The 17,038-nt window shown below is 30.8% G+C and overlaps 2 protein-coding genes and 1 long non-coding RNA gene across 3 annotated transcripts; 1 reads left to right on the top strand and 2 right to left on the bottom strand.

Moving 5' to 3' along the window:
• The first annotated feature begins 385 nt into the window (after positions 1–385).
• On the top strand, positions 386–4,972 carry LOC101260175 (probable methyltransferase PMT15). The gene is made up of 6 exons (XM_004229791.4): positions 386–1,444; positions 3,029–3,239; positions 3,350–3,647; positions 3,944–4,336; positions 4,421–4,498; positions 4,581–4,972. Exons 1-6 carry the CDS (start codon positions 746–748, stop codon positions 4,810–4,812), a joined length of 1,911 nt encoding a protein of 636 aa, XP_004229839.1. The 5' UTR covers positions 386–745; the 3' UTR covers positions 4,813–4,972.
• Positions 4,973–7,140: 2,168 nt separating this feature from the next.
• LOC101257612 (uncharacterized) lies at positions 7,141–8,739 on the bottom strand. The gene is made up of 3 exons (XR_743060.4): positions 8,340–8,739; positions 7,558–7,672; positions 7,141–7,483 (listed from the first exon to the last, which is right to left on the bottom strand). It is a non-coding gene; the product is annotated as an uncharacterized lncRNA (long non-coding RNA).
• A 1,824-nt stretch (positions 8,740–10,563) lies between these two features.
• Positions 10,564–12,087, bottom strand: LOC101259882 ((S)-8-oxocitronellyl enol synthase CYC2-like). The gene is made up of 2 exons (XM_004229790.5): positions 11,899–12,087; positions 10,564–11,767 (listed from the first exon to the last, which is right to left on the bottom strand). The coding sequence occupies exons 1-2, from the start codon at positions 11,938–11,940 to the stop codon at positions 10,631–10,633; spliced, it is 1,179 nt and encodes a 392-aa protein (XP_004229838.1). The 5' UTR covers positions 11,941–12,087; the 3' UTR covers positions 10,564–10,630.
• Positions 12,088–17,038: the final 4,951 nt, after the last annotated feature.

Here is a 17,038-nt window from a genome sequence, read left to right as displayed (position 1 = left end):
ATAAATTTTTTTATTGTCAATTATGAAAATAAAATTCAATGTGAAGCTATTGAAAAATAATAAATACTTTTTTCAGTATTTTACCTTAAATATTAAATACTTATTTTTAAATTATTTTATATAAAAATATTTAATAAAAGATAATCTAATAAATTATTTATCTCATTAATTATTTTTTTAATAAATATGTGAAGTCAAAGTAGCCGGTTAATAAAGTAAGCAATATTAATATTGTTAGATCACTTATAAAATGAAGCAAATAGTAACAGATCAAATTACATTACATTTTACACGTTTACAGTAAATAAGGATAATATTTTTAATACAAGTTAAAACTCTTTTATTTATTTTTTAATAAATAGATTTGAGAAGTATGGAAAAAAGTAATTAATAAATGGGAAAAAGATCCAAAAGTCCAAATTGTTACCGAAAATAAAAAATAAAAATAAATTCTTACATTTGGACACACTCTCATCCATAAATACACTTCTCCTTCCTTGTGGCCTTTTCGTCTTCTTCATTTCCCTCTTCTCTTCAATCAATTTTACTCACGAGGGAGCGTCGGCGCGTAAGCGCGTCAGCCAATTCCCCCCACCCCAACTCATCACCTTGCCCAAGAAATTTCATTCATCACATAAAAACAGAGAGCTAATTTCAAAGTTCATCAACTTAATTTTTCTTGCTCTGTTTTTCGATTTTGAGTTTTGTTTGCTCTGTTTTTTTTTTTAAAAAAAATTGTGCAAAAATGGTGATATTAGCCGATTTGACACACTCCATTACATCAATTATCAAGAAATCTAATCTTTACTACGTGGCTGCAACAATTGTTCTCTGTTGCACTTTCTATGTAATCGGATTTTGGCCGCAAGGTGGTGATGTAACCAGCCGTCAATTATCTTCAACAGCCACCATTTTACCCACCCTCCCATGCAACCCATCAATCAAAAACACAAATCCCAATTCCCGTTCATCGATTCCCATCGACTTCACCGCCCACCACACCGCTGATGAACTTGTACCACTCTCATCATCGGCGCGTGTAAACCACTACCCATCGTGTAACCTTGAATTGTCCGAGTACACCCCGTGTGAAGACTCGAAGAGATCATTGAAATTCGATAGGAGCATGCTTGCTTACAGAGAGAGGCATTGTCCAGAAAAGAGTGAGTTGTTGAAGTGCAGAATTCCGGCGCCGTTTGGGTATAAACCGCCGTTCCGATGGCCGCAAAGTCGTGACTCGGTTTGGTATGCGAATGTTCCTCATAAACATCTTACGGTTGAGAAAGCCGGACAGAATTGGGTCCGGTTTAAGGGTGACCGGTTTACCTTCCCCGGCGGCGGCACCATGTTTCCACGTGGCGCTGATGCTTATATTGATGATATCGGAAAATTGATCAAGCTGAAAGATGGTTCCATTAGAACCGCCATTGATACCGGTTGCGGAGTAAGTTTTTATTTTTATTACATTTCTGAATTCATTTGGAATTTTCCTAGTTATTATGTTGACTTATTTTCATTTGCTTAGAAAAAACAAAATAATCTTCAAAAAATATTTTATTTTTTTTACAATATAATTCTTGCAAATGAACTAGTGTTTTGGTTCATATGATTCATCATGGATTAATAAGTTAATCGTAATAATGTCTAAATGTGGTTGACAATTGTCATGACGATATTGTGAAAACTAAATTTCCTTGTTAAAATACTTTTTGTCAATCAAATACAAAAATGACTTACGTTTAGTCATTTCTTATGGAAATTTACATTCTATTTTTAAAATGTATTGCATATATTGTGTTTCATGGTATAGTCTCATTTCCTTTTGAAGCTTTGACTTTTCAAGAAAAGAATTAGGTAAGTTGATGGCAATGCACATGGGTTTTCAAGCGTATTGGTTTAGAAGTTGTCAAAAACTACATACTTCCATTTTAAAAGAGAAATATAATGAATTACATAAATTTGACTTTGTTATTTTTCCCAATTAAACCTTTAGTGGATACTTCATATATCTATCTATCTCTATATATATTATATAATAGAAGTCCAAGATAGTCTTCCTAGTCTTGGTGGACATAATTATCTGGTACATGTTGCAGGTGCGGAACTAACATGTATTTCGTAGAATTAGTTGAGTGGTCTTGACACTACGTTTATTTTTTATAAAAAAAAAAAAAAAGAGGTCCTAGATAGTTGGTTGAAGGTGGGGTTGGTAGTGGTTGAACAAGATGATGGCTAAAAATATATTAAGTGTGGGATTTTCATTCCTAGAGTTGAAATTATTGGTCTTACTGTAAAAAGGTTGGTAGTAATTTGGTTTACTTGATTTGAAAAGAGAAAAAAAGTGCTAAGTAGTTTGTTTTTAGTAAACTTAGTGGAATCCACAGTTGGTTGAAACCCAAAATGTATGTTTCCTTCAATTGTACTTAAAGAATATGTTATATTGATTTGCCAAAATAGAAAAAGCACAAATTAATCACTCGTAGATTAACTTGCTATGAAAGAAAAAGTCATTATGGCTTTCACATTTGTAGTGTAATCCTGTTATGAATTTGACATTTGATGCAACTATGGAACTTATTTGTTGTTTAGGATAATGCTGTTTAAATTTTATTTTTTTGCCATTTGTTTTAGTTTTTCGGGTGTAAGCATTCTTTGGACCAATCCTTAATTGCAGTTTTATTGAAATTAACAAGATAGTAGGTAGCTAATTATAGAAGTTGCATTGTGCTTATTTCATTAAAAGTGGTCCACAAGTAACTTTATTCTTGACTAGGCTGGTTGAACTGAATACTCAAATGATCCAAATTTTTAGCAACCTGTGGAATGTCCATGCTCGTAAAATTTGAACAATCAACAGAGGATCCTCATTTAATGGGGAGTATCCATATACTAGGGGTGGAGCTAGGGGCACGAGGGGTTTTGTGAAAATATTAAATTGTTTATACGATATCAGAATTGAATCCTTAAGTTTATCCGTTTGTTTTCCTTAACCATATGAGCTCTAATTTTACCTTTAACGCAACTTCAGGTTGCTAGTTGGGGGGCTTACTTGCTTTCCAGAGACATCCTTCCAATTTCCTTTGCACCTAAAGATACACATGAAGCTCAAGTTCAATTTGCCCTCGAGCGAGGAGTTCCAGCATTGATTGGCATATTAGCTACTAATCGGCTACCTTATCCTGCAAGGGCATTTGACATGGCACATTGTTCTCGCTGTCTCATCCCTTGGGGAAAATATGGTATAATTAATACCTTTGCCTTTTCTACTCCTTCTTCATGAAGGAAGATCAATCTTTTTAATTAGTATTTTTACTTTCTTTTTTTTTTTAATTCATTTGATGTGGTGTAGATGGTCTTTATTTAATTGAGGTTGATCGAATTTTACGTCCTGGTGGATACTGGATTCTCTCGGGACCACCCGTTAACTGGCAAGATCATTGGAGGGGCTGGAACAGAACAGCGGACGATTTGAAAGCAGAGCAAGATCAAATTGAAAATGTTGCAAGAAGCCTATGCTGGAAAAAAGTAACTCAGAGAGGTGATCTAGCAATTTGGCAGAAGCCTACGAATCATGTGCATTGCAAAATTAACCGAAAGGTCTTCAGGAAGCCACCTTTTTGCCAGGAACAAGATCCCGACAAAGCATGGTAATGTTCTACTACTCGAATGATTATAATTCGACTTCAGGAGACTTGTTGTTTCCTCTGGCCACTTTCTTGCTGCACAGGACGCGTTCTTCTTTCATACATGAATTTCTTGAACAAATTTCTAAAAGAGACGTTTAGATGCATGTCTTTTGTAGTACCACATACAAGTCTAGAAAGTTACCGTACCTGATAAAAAAGTATTGTTCAACTTAATGAAATCAAAACTATGCCCCACAAATTAAGAAAAATTAGTTAGTATTCTGTAAATGTTTTTATCTAAGTCTTTAATCTTCCAGGTACACCAAGATAGATGCTTGTTTGAGTCCACTTCCAGAAGTGTCCAGTGTTAAAGATGTCGCTGGAGGGCCACTGGAGAATTGGCCGGAAAGATTAACCGCGGTCCCTCCTAGGATTGCTAGTTCTAGTATAGAGGGAGTTACTGCAGAGGGCTTCTCTGAAGATACAGAATTGTGGAAGAAGAGAGTCGCCCACTACAAGGCATTGGACAGTCAGTTAGCAGAACGTGGAAGGTACCGTAACATACTTGACATGAATGCTTGGCTGGGAGGATTTGCAGCTGCACTTGTTGATGATCCAGTTTGGGTCATGAACATCATCCCCGCTGAAGCTGAAGTCAATACTCTTGGTGTTATCTTCGAACGTGGTTTCATTGGAACATACCAAAGCTGGTAAAGCCTACTGCTCCTATATAAATTTCATTTTTTGCTGTTGCTTTCCTAATTGTGACAGATGAATGCTCTCTTTTCGTTTAGGTGTGAGGCAATGTCAACGTATCCACGAACTTACGACTTCATACATGCTGATTCGGTATTCACCCTATACCAGGACAGGTAATTAACGTTTGGAAGGTTCACATTTCTGGAGGAATGTTTCTTGAATGTTGACTCGTTGATTCACGTTTATGTATTGCAGATGCGAAGTGGAAGATATATTATTGGAAATGGATAGAGTATTAAGGCCACAAGGCAGTGCAATATTCCGAGACGATGTGGATGTATTGGTAAACGTGAAGAGCATATTAGACGGACTACAATGGGAAAGCAGGATGGTTGATCACGAAGGCGGTCCTCATGTTAGAGAAAAGCTTCTAATTGCTACTAAACTGTACTGGACAGCACCAGCACCTGTTCAAGATAAGCAATGAGTATTCTATACTAGTTTTACAATGTGGCCAAGGCCAATTCTTTACTTTACTTACTTCTGTTGATAAGTTTTTGTTTGTTCTATATTTGGTTATGATTTTTCATTAACCTCTCTATCTTTTGGACTCAAAATAAACTAGTGGATATTGAGGTTTTCCCTGAGATTTTCTCTTACATGCTGTGAAATGCAAAATTTGGCATAGAAACCAGATTTTAGATGATATTAGTGTTAAAATGACTACAGATTGTTTTCTCCTACAGTAAATCAATTGGAATCTAATCATAGTATTGTACAATTTGAATTTACCACATTTTAGTGGATGAACTATTGCCTATCTTTTTTTTTTGTGTGTGTGTGTTTTATCGTTGATATGTTTGGAACAAAATTAAGTTAGTATTTCTATTTAGCAAATTGTATTGTTAGTCTATCTTTTTTCTGTTTATCGTGATATGTTTGAAACAAAGTTAAGTTGATATTTGTGTTTAGGTAATTGTATTGTTAGTCAATAACTATTAGTTTTTTCTTATTAATATCTCTATTTGGTTTGAGTTGTATATATCACGTAAAGGTTATTCAGTTTCGCAGAAGCTTTGTGTCCAACAAGTCAAACTTAATATATATTATTAGGATTGTTTAATGGGAAAATTGTATGAAATGACAAATTAATAATATAAAATAAATATAGTAGCTATCCTTTGATTTATTTGTGTTTCATAGCAAACTGTTTGTCAGTTTATCTCTCCCTCATATTCGCGCTCGTCACTTTCGCTCTCACTCTCTCGCTCGCTTATTCTTGTCGCTCGTCTCTCTCGTTTTATACAGTAGAATTGTATAAATTGTATTTTTAATTGTATAAAGCGAGAGAAAATTGTATAAATGCATGTAAATACATATATCTTTGTTCTATAGACTTATAATTATACAATACAAATATTTTTCTGCCCAAGTCTCTTTTGTCTTTCTCGTTTTATACAAATTCAAATTGTATATAATTTCTCTCTTTCTCGTTTTATACAATTCGATTCAATTGTATATTCCCTGTACAAGTCTCTTTTTGCCTTTCTCTCTTTCTCGTTTTATACAAATTCAAATTGTATATATATTTCTCTCTTTCTCATTTTATACTATTCAATTCCGCCTTTCTCGCTTTCTCATTTTATACTATTCAAATTGTATATAATTTCTCTCTTTCTTGTTTTATACAATTTGCTTCAATTGTATATGTATAACGAATTATATATATATATATATATGTGTGTGTGTTTGCTATGGAACACAATTATATAAACTTTGCTATAACATACAAATATGAATTTTATGTTTGCTATATATGAAAGTTGCCCTCGTTTAATTTGTTAGATTTGGGCCACCTTAAACAATAACCCACGTAGTAATGAATTGGGCTGACTATTTTATGATGTAAAAATTATGTAAATCACATAGTGTAAAACATAAATTACCTTCTATCCCTACTTTTTTTCAATTTACAAAAAATCCCTTATTTTTAAGAAGTTTCTGATACATAATAAAACAGTCGGATACATTCTATATTGTGCTATTTTATCTGTTTGTTGAGTGATTTGGGGGATTAAAAACTGAAATTTGAATTAATTCCTACTTTTAATATGCTACAGTTATTAATCCCATAAAAAAAGCATTAACTTGTGTGTTTCAAGATCAGTTTTATCCAATATAAAACTCTAAATTAAATTATAATTTTTCATTAGTGATCTTCCCTTTTTTTGGCAGACTAATTCTTTTTTTTTTGTTAAACACTATTTAAATTTTATATTATATTTATATAACAAATACTTTATTTTATAATCTTTGTTCAAACTTACTTTAATCAATATTAATTGCGGATATTTCACCCAAATTATTGTCAGTTCTAATTTAATTTAATTTAGTAATATAGTATCATGTGTGTAGATACTTAAAAAAATTTCATATTTTGAAGGACAAATAATTGTTCGTAATATATATAAATCATAGTACTAAATATATCTTATTTGTACAAAAGATATTAATTTTTTTTTTAAAAAAAACTGACATGTATCTAGTGTAATAACTAGTATCACTGTTTGTGATATTATATATTTTGATATTTCATGTATCATATACAAAATATAATTACGTATATAATTTTCTTTTTTTGTATCATGCAATATATTTACGTATATATAATAAGTGTTTTTTTATGACAATAATTACATTAATGTAATTATTATTATAGTTTTGATACAATAATGACATTCATGTCCCAATAACAGTATACATAATTCCTGAATTCATAACGGTAATAAAAATAAAATTAAAGTAATAGAATAAATAATTTTAAAAATCAAAACACTTTCATAATTTAACAATATGTGTTGTTATGTTAATAAATACTTCAAACATCTTGTTTAACTCCAAAAAAAAAATAATCAAACATTGAAAACTAACTAGCCTACATTAACAATTTCATCTTCAGATGATGGGTTTAATACATTGTTCATTCTTGAAGGGTCATCACTGTTGCTAACATATCCAGCATTCATCTTGTCGAGACCATACTTCAATAAAAGAATCGCATATCTTTTGCGAAGATAGCTACTCTTAAAACTATTACATGACATGTTGATTTTGTCACTCAGAATTCTGCATATACAACTACGAATAGTCCGCAATCACTACAAAAACAATAAGAATAATTATAAGGATGAATAGATACAAAAAATAAAATAAAATAATAAACAATACTCACAGGCTATCACTTATTTGTTGCATGTTGTCTTGAGCAAACTCCACATTAAACGAATGTTGTGGACCCAAAAGTTCTCCAGTTTTCTTGTCTTTATATGCATCCAATGCTGCCCAATCTGTTCTAACAACATATCATAAGTCAGTCAAAATGATACTTAACAGACACTTTATAGCCTAACATGATACAAAAAATGCAAAGTTATACTTGATACATAAAGGTAACTACAATTATAAGTCTGTCTACTTGATACTAACATGATACAAAAAATGCAAAGTTGTTAATATGATACATAAAATGCAAAAATAAACTTGATACATAATTCTAACAACATATCATACGTCAGTCAAAATGATACTTAACAGACACTTTACAGCCTAACATGATACAAAAAATGCAAAGTTGTACTTGATACATAAGTGTAACTACAGTTATAAGTCTGTCTACTTGATACTAACATGATACAAAAAATGCAAAGTTGTACTTGATACATACGTGTAACTATAGTTATAAGTCTGTCTACTTGATACTTTATATAAACGACAAACTTTAACATGATACATGAAACATAAATTGTGCTTGATACATAATTGTAACAACACAATGCAAACCAATTATGCAAGCTCTTAGACTTGTTTTCAACCAATTTCGGATCTTCAAAAATATAGATTTGTTTAGAGTTTGAAGTGATTATTTGAGTAATCCCAATACTAAATGACAGATGATCCATGAAATATTAGAAAAATAGAAGAATGAAAAGAGAGAATCGAAGAAGAACACAATACCTTTCAAGAATATTGGACGAAAATGGCGGACAGAGTAGACGAAATTGGCGATTTGATTTTTTAAGGCGGACAGAATAGACAAAAATGGCGGACAGATTAGACGAAGACGGACGGACGGAGAGCACAATTTTGATTTTCAAAGGCTGACAAAGTAGACAAAAATGGCGGACAGATTAGACGAAGGCTGACGGATGGAGAGCACAAATTTTGATTTTCAAAATTGAGAAGATGAACCGTTGAGAAATTGACGCATTAATTTTGGAAGTGGTGTAAATGGGTTCTTTATTTGGGGAAAATAAAGAGTAAAATTAGGGATAAGATTTAATTGGTTAGGATTTATTAGGATTCTAATTTAATAATGTATCTGTTAAATTAGACTTATTAAAAAATAGGGATTTTAGTATTTTTTTAAAAAATAAGGGAAATATGGAGAATATGTAAACTTAAGTTGTATATTCACGTAATTAATTCTTTTATGATCCATCAAAATGATGAGTGGAAGTTCGCATGGGCTAGCCCATCCCATATTGTAAATTTCAGAGTGATCTCATCAGTGACCAAATTATAAGGGCATAATTCTGTCATATAAAAATTTGATAACCAAATAAGGGAGCTAGAGCCCCATTCCGACCCAGAACGAGCCCTAAGACGAATTCTAATAAAGTCTTTTAAAACAATGCATAATACAGTAGAATACTATAAAATCCACCGACATGATATATAGTAATTAATTTCCTCTTCTCTATTTTGAAGTAGGAAATGTCAAAGCCCAGATATTAATTTCCCATTTGCATCGAGAGCTAAACAATATCTCTCATGTTGTTGGATTATAATTTAAATATATTAAAAGATTATGGAATCATATTTTTAGGGTAAGAATTAACTTAAATAGTCGTTTAACTATAGTCAAAAGATATTATATAATATGTATAGTCGGCAGATAATTGGAAGTTCGATTTCATCGATGCATTTTTGGTCCTACTATTATTTATTTTTCGTACGACACGATGAGCCAACTTTTAGACTTTGAGCTTTTAAATGTTTATGCTGATTAATTATTTCCCTTAGATTAGGCAAAAACTTTTTACTATTACACTACAGTATCAATTATTTATTCGGTATCTTCTCTACCCTCTTTTACTATTTGCCAAATCAATAATATCTAAATGTCAAATATTACATATTCAAATATTGTATCAAAGTGGAAATTTGTTGAATCCAGTATTGTATTATGTGAGGGCTATTTTAGTTTCGTCCTATTATTTTTTTTAAAAAAAATCCTAATGGTGCTGCAACATTTGAACAATGCGTAAGAGAGTTATAAGCCTAGCTCGCTAGCCATGTAAATTGTTGAGAGGGTTGGTTGAGAAACTTGACACCTACACTTTATTTCGTTCTTTTTAAAGTTATTTTTACTAATATTTTATTTTTTATTTTTTTTATAAAAGATATCTAATTCAAATATCCGCCAACAAACATTAATATTAAAAATTTTATTAATATACATTTATCAAGATCACTCAATTAATTGTTTATTGAATTGTGAAGGTCAAATACATAAACAGATCCCTAAGCTTGTTGCTTTTTTTTCTCGGGTATCTCAACTATGCTATTTTCCTATTGAATCATTGAACCACCCATAATTTGTTCCTTTTAAACAAACATCGTTTGTTGACGCAGAATCAGATTTTGTGAGGGATATTGGTAAAGGACACTATTTTGTTCCAAAACTCATTAGTCCAATTGATAATGAAAATGTTCGAGAATAATTGTGTTTTACTTGTAGTCATTTGAACACAATAAAAAATAAATGAGATTCATAGAGTTTTTCTTCATTTCTTCAATTAAAATCATTACAATACAAACACAATTGAAGACATTTACAATATAAAAACCGATCAAAATCAACCAACAATATTTAAAAGGAATAAATTGTGGACGGTTCAATAATTCAATAGGAAAATCACGTAGTCAAAATATCTGAAGGAAAAAATTAAACAAATTTAGAGATTTATTTATGAGTTCGGCCAATTCTGAACTACTAATCGAGAAATAAGGCAAGTGACATATAAATATTATCATGTGCGGATCTACAATAGCGGGTGGGGTTTTGGGGATTTCTCACTCAAAAGTTAAAAATTCAATAAAATATCATACTTCTTTTTTATATTTGTTTTTAAATTTCTCGATTGATATATACAAAAAAAATAAAGCTATATCAACGTAAAATGAAAATAATTAAACATAGATTCAATTTTTTTTATCAAAATGATGAAGTAAAAAGACAAAGTTCATGGAATTAATCTATTATGTTTTGCCTTGTGAATCCAGAAAATGAAGGAATTGATTGAATTCCTAAAGCCAATGAAGCCATTCTCTTTGCTACGATTTACACTGCTCAACCTACAAGTCCCTCCACCTAGTAACATATCTGCAAAACCCCACAATCCAACCTCTTCTAACTTTGTCGGAATCAACTTATTGTCTTTCACAATCTTATCCCACACAGGCCCCTTATCCTTCATCATCTCGGACAATGAAATAATCTTCTCCGTCGCGTTGAATTCCACATATTCAACTCCAATTTCTTCCGCCAATACCTTCCACAAATGCTTCCATTTGAACACATCACCGTTAGTAATGTTGAATGCCCTGTTTTTCCCCTGTGCACACATTGCTGCCCAAATTTGATGCTCTGCCACCAAATTAGCATCTGATGCATTCGAATAACTATCCCAAACAGCTTCTGTACCTGGAAACTTCATCGGGATGTGTATGAATTTGCATATCGTTGCGTATACACAAAGTGTTCCAATAATGTTCAACGTGCTATAAGGTGAAAACCCGAAAATCAAATCAGGTCTATGGACGGACCATGTTAGGGTTGGTTTTCTAGATACTTCATCGAACAATACATCTTCTAACGTGTAGTAGAAGTTGTGAACGTTTTCCAATCTTTTCATGTCTTCATGGAAAGGCGGATCATGAGAAGTTACACAGAGTTTCCCATCAATTGATCTGTGAATTTCCATATAATGCATCCCGCCCGTCTGGAGACAGATGTGGCGTAAATTAGGTGCATTTGGTATGACACAGGTGAGGACATTACGAAACATTGTTCCATTGATTTCACAACATTTGGAAGTGGAAAGGTCAAAAGCCGAAGTCACCCAAAAGATGTGTGTCACATCTTTTAGGGTCGATAATTTGGCTTGTACATCAGTTGATTTAGAGACATCGCATTGAATGTATGTGACTTTAGCAATGCTACAGACTGGCGTCCCTCGTCTTGACACACCGTAGATCTTCCACGGGCCGCCTGGGGTGTCAGTGGATGAGAGTGTTCCAGCCAAACTGTTGCCAACTACACCAGTCACTCCAATAATAAGGCCAACATTTTCATGTGTTCCGCGATACTCAACATTTTTCTGCGATTCATAAGTTTTTGACACACATGTAAATGTTTGATCTAAAATTGAAAAAAGCAGATGAAAAATTACAAAAAAATTTGGAAATAACAGAATTCTTTTGTGATATTATCTGGTCAATCTCTTCTTACCTGCTGTGCATTATGGATGGATCTTGACAACCACCAGTTCATTCTAAGAAAGTGTGCTGATTGGCAAAAGTATGAACTCGTTAATTAGGTGTTGTTTGTACAAAATTTTGAATCACTTTATAAGGACTATTTCTTCTTAGTGGAGTAAACATGAAGTAACTATTCAGTCATAGTATCGTTCAATCATGTGCTCTATATCATTTATTGGGTTATTAATAGGTGATTAGAGGCTAAGTATATGATTGATAAATCATATAACAAAAAACTTGTTCTAAAAACATAATATTATTTTATGAAAAATTAATATAAATAAAAACATTGAAACTGTAAAGAGAATAAATATTCCCATAAACAGAACTCTTTAAACGACTACATCGTAAATTCTATTGTTACGTTGTGTTAGAAGAAACAAGCCGATATTTATAGAGTCCTAAAATCTTTTCATACTAGAAAAAACTAGCTACTCAAACTTTTTAGCAAAAGTAAAGAATTTATGTTAATGTTTTAACTTTTCTTTTAGAAGAAGGTAAAAAAAAATCAGACCAAAATCCTAACAGCTACCTATCATTCAATAGAAGTGAAACCAGAATTTCAACTTTATGAGTTCTGAATTTTAGTTGTGAATTCTATTGTTATGTTGTGTTAGAAGAAACAAGTCTATATTTATAGAGTCCTAAAATCTTTTCATACTAGAAAAAACTATCTACTTTAAAACTTTTTCCTAAAAGAAAAGAATAAACCAATTATGAAACAATATTATATTTTTTCTTTTAGCAAAAGTAAAAAAAAAATTATGTTAATGTTTTAACTTTTCTTTTAGAAGAAATAAACTTCAAATGAGGTAAAAAAAAATAGCGCAAAACTCTAACATCAACCTATCATACAATAGAAATGAATTATGAGTTTTTGAATTTTCTAATATCAATTTCAAGTGTTACTAACGGAATTTTAAACCTAATATTTTTATATATTCAATGAACTTGTTAGTGCATCTACACTATTTGAATAAAAGCAAACCTATATCATATAATTTTACAATAAATGGTATTTTTGATGACAAAGTCATTCTCTCTTTTTAAATGTATTTAAGAATTGATTGACTTTGCCTCTGCCATTTTTTCCAATACTAAATGCACGAAGTGACAACTACGTGTTGTAGGCTGTGATTCAAACATACTGGGCATTCACCATCTTATTAAAAATAAATAAAATTGAAATTTAATATAATTAATCTACGACATATATATGTTAAAAGCTCTTTGATATTTCGTTGAGTGGGACTTAAAAATTAATACTCTTGTCGTGTACACTGATCTATCCATATACCCAAATGAGTTTAATATTCAAATTGTGCCAACCCATAACACGATTTATTGTATCAAGGTATATTATATGTAGTGACAAGTTATTAGGTATATGCATGTGCTTCTAATTTCTACACTTTAAGACAAGAACCAGTATAAGAGAAAGCAATTAAAAAAACTAAAAGTGGTGCATTAAAATATTCCATTATTTCGTAAAGTTGTACTACAGGTTGAAGACATGGATCTTCGACTTAATTTCTCAAATATTTATTCAATTAATAATTGTTATTTCAAAAATTCACTTTAATTTTATTAAGAAGTATAAAATTCACTTGACGAATGTAGTCATTTCAAAATCCATATACAAAATTAAAATATTTAAGAAACAAAACTCATATTAAAATGACTGCTACAGGCAGAGGACAGATTTTCATCAAATCACACATTATATAGTTTCATAAAATGAATCTTCTTTTGTCCCTCCTGCAAGGGCCTGGACTAATACATACGTCGAACAATACATAAATCAGAATAAGAACAGCAACGAAATAAAGTTCTACGCAAAACAGATCGAACATAGCATACAGAATGACAAATCAGTAGAATAATGTTAATATTCACTATAATAAAAATAATTTTTAGCGACAATAAATATTGACATTAATAAAGAGTAATAATATTAATACTCGATCATACGGAATAGGTTAAGTGGTTGTATGCGATTAGGTTATTGTATTCTAGAGGAGACAAGTCAAGAAGGATCTGCTGGATCGACAAAAACAGTTACTGCAGTGGACTTGTATCTCCTTAAAGAAAATGAGATATCCGCGCCTTAGCCTGACGTAATTTTCACTAACAGTTTATGTAACTTCTCGATAAATGTCATATCATGTCTAATCACTTTCGACAATTTCTCAAAGTTGGACACGTGTTTGATTATTAAAGCAAAGTTGGAGGGAAAATAATGTTTTCCTTCTCCACATACATGCTGGTGTGTGTTGAGTAGGCGGCCTAAACGAAGCCTCCTCTGGTTTAATAGAGTTCAAAATTTCTAAATCATTAATTATTAAATCTAGGAATTTAGTCTGGAACCTTTCTTTTATCATTCGTTAATAGTTTTGATCCAATTTGTCTATACAGTTATTTAGTTGGATCAAGTATATGCCTATAATTCGAAAAGTATAACTTATAAAATGAGTTGAAAATCATAAATTTTCAAATTAGTTTCATTGAGATAAAATATTAGATAATTTCTCCTCATCTATGTTTTAAACCTGATTACTTGTTGGTGAGAGGTAGAAGGGAAATATCTCAAAAAAATTAATCAAAATAAACTTGTTTAAAAATAAACCTAAACATATTTAGAAATGTATAGGATGATTCCCACACGAAAAAGGGAGGGCATAGGCCTTACCTCCTATAGTAAAATACAGTGGAGCACCATAAGCAGCAGTTGGTGAGATCTAAGTTAGATACCTAACATATATACATCACATAGGATGATTCCCACACGAAAAGGGAGGCTCATCCAGCAAATAAAAATTCAGTTTTTCAACGGCAATAAATATGAATAGTAACACAGAGTTCAAAATTCAGTTTTTTAACGGCAAATATATGAATAGTAACACAGAGTGTTATGTCTTATTGACATTTTATTAATTATTATTGAATTTAATATCGCTATAGACTTTAAAAATATTTAAAAAGAATACTTAAATATAATTCTGACTAGTGAAAAGGGTATGATGGATTGGAGCCTTGATGTCTTGACATACCATTATTTAGAAAGGTTCAATTTAATTATATTAAGGACATATTTAATCCAATTTAGTTACTCCCTAATTACAAATATGAAATACTTAAAATGGAAAAGGGTCTAAAATATCGTTGAAAAATATGAAATACTTAAAATGGAAAAAGGTCTAAAATATCGTTGAAGTATTGAAAATGGTACAAAATTATCCTTCATACATCTATTGACTCCAAAAGGCTTCAAAATATCCTTGTCATCCATCTTTAGGTTCAAAATTGACCACTTATTTAATTGTTTTAAAATTAAACTCTTTAAATATTTTTTAAAATACTTGGCGTTCAACTATTGGTTATAATTTAATTTATTAATATAATTTATAAACCAACTCAATACCATTCATTACTAACTCAACCGCACCCAATTAATAATTGTATTATATCAAAATCGCCATAAACACTACTAAAACACGATGAAACTATAAAATCCTGAAAATGACATCCAAAATCATTTGAGTCTGAATCGAAGCCCCCAATTAAATTTAGGTTGAGCGGTTCTCTTTCAAGATTGAATTAGAAATTTATGATTAAAGGTAATGGAGTAATACATCCCGAATTAATTCATGCAATTTTTTAAAATATAATTTTATAAATATTTATGATTTGTTTTAAAACCTTTAATATATTATTTTGAAAAAAGTTACCTATGCAGTAACATCACATAATTGAGACATAAGAATAATTAAGATGAACATACTCAGACTTAAGTTTATCGGTAATTTTTATTTAGACACTTGAATGTATGATAATTTACTACTATAGATATTTTCTCCTCAAATTTTTAAAAACACTCAATTGGCAGTAGTTTTTCTGTTGTTGCATTAATAATGTGACGGGTTTCTTAATTTGAAAGGGTTTAATTAATAATGAGTGAGTAGTGGATTAGTTTATAAATTATACTAATAAGATAAATTATAACGAATAGTTGAGCGCCACATATTTTTTAAAAAAATAAAATAATTTAAATATAAATCGTTAAATAAGTGGTCAATTTTAAACCAAAAGGTGGATGACAAGGGTATTTTGGATCCAATAGGTGGGTGAAATGGATATTTTGGAGTCACTAAGTAGATGAAGGATAATTTTCTACCATTTCCAATACTTTAAGTATATTTTAGACCCTTTTTTGTACTTAAAATAATTTTTCTCATCAATTTAAAAAAACAAATAGCTAAAACTCATTTTACGACTTTTAAGCAACTTCAAATGTCATTTTTTTATGACATATTGCACATGGAAACTTTCCTTGAGTAAGATGTATGATCCTCTGAATTTGGTCAATAATTTGGCCTTGAGATTTAATGAGACCATTGATCATATATATTAAATATAAATGTTATGTATTCAGTACCTGTCCTAACTATATTCAAATGCGCACACTTTCATAACGCCTATTAAATGTACGTATCTGTATCTCGCATAAATTCGAATATAATATTTATTTTATTCATCTCATTTTACGTGACATCGTTAAACTTGACATACTATTTAGTAAAAAAAAAATTTTAAAGTTAAATTATTTTTAATATTAATAAAAATGAGCTAAAAAAAATTGTGCTGCATATAATGAGACAGGATAGATGTTGGATTTTATTTGTCCTGATTTCTTACAATAAATAGGTTTTTCTTTTAGGAAAAAGTTTTGGATTAACTCATCTTTTTTCTTGTAAAAAAATGTTTAGAAATCTATAAATAGAGATTTGTTCCTTCAAACTTAATCAGTATTCACAATGTAGCCTTAACAACTTTGAGAAATTTGGTTAGGGGGAGAATTCTCGGTCACAAGTTTGATACATTATCAATTCTGTGAACTTTTCATGTATTCGAGTGAATTGGTTGAAATTGTTTCTCTCTATATTTTGTACTCTCATATTTACCTTGAATTTCTCATCATGGACGAAGATCGATTGATCAAATCATGTTAAATTTATGCGTCTCTTTTGATATGTTTCTCGTTAGTTTAATTACTTGTGATCTTTCGTAATCTGCTTTGCTAGTTTCCATATTATACCTATTTATTTTGATCC

The sequence above is a fragment of the Solanum lycopersicum genome, chromosome 1 (genome assembly GCF_036512215.1).
Source record: "Solanum lycopersicum chromosome 1, SLM_r2.1".
Taxonomy (NCBI): domain Eukaryota; kingdom Viridiplantae; phylum Streptophyta; class Magnoliopsida; order Solanales; family Solanaceae; genus Solanum; species Solanum lycopersicum.
Note: the sequence above shows the minus strand (reverse complement) of the source record. Positions and strands in the feature narration are given on the sequence as shown.

Coding starts and splice junctions, on each gene's coding strand:
- LOC101259882 (XM_004229790.5), bottom strand. CDS start 11,940: ATGAACTGGTGGTTGTCAAGATCCATCCATAATGCACAGCAG. Junction 11,768..11,898: donor CCATCCATAATGCACAGCAG/GTAAGAAGAGAT, acceptor TATGAATCGCAG/AAAAATGTTGAGTATCGCGG.
- LOC101260175 (XM_004229791.4), top strand. CDS start 746: ATGGTGATATTAGCCGATTTGACACACTCCATTACATCAATTATCAAG. Junction 4,337..4,420: donor ATTGGAACATACCAAAGCTG/GTAAAGCCTACT, acceptor CTTTTCGTTTAG/GTGTGAGGCAATGTCAACGT. Junction 4,499..4,580: donor TTCACCCTATACCAGGACAG/GTAATTAACGTT, acceptor TATGTATTGCAG/ATGCGAAGTGGAAGATATAT.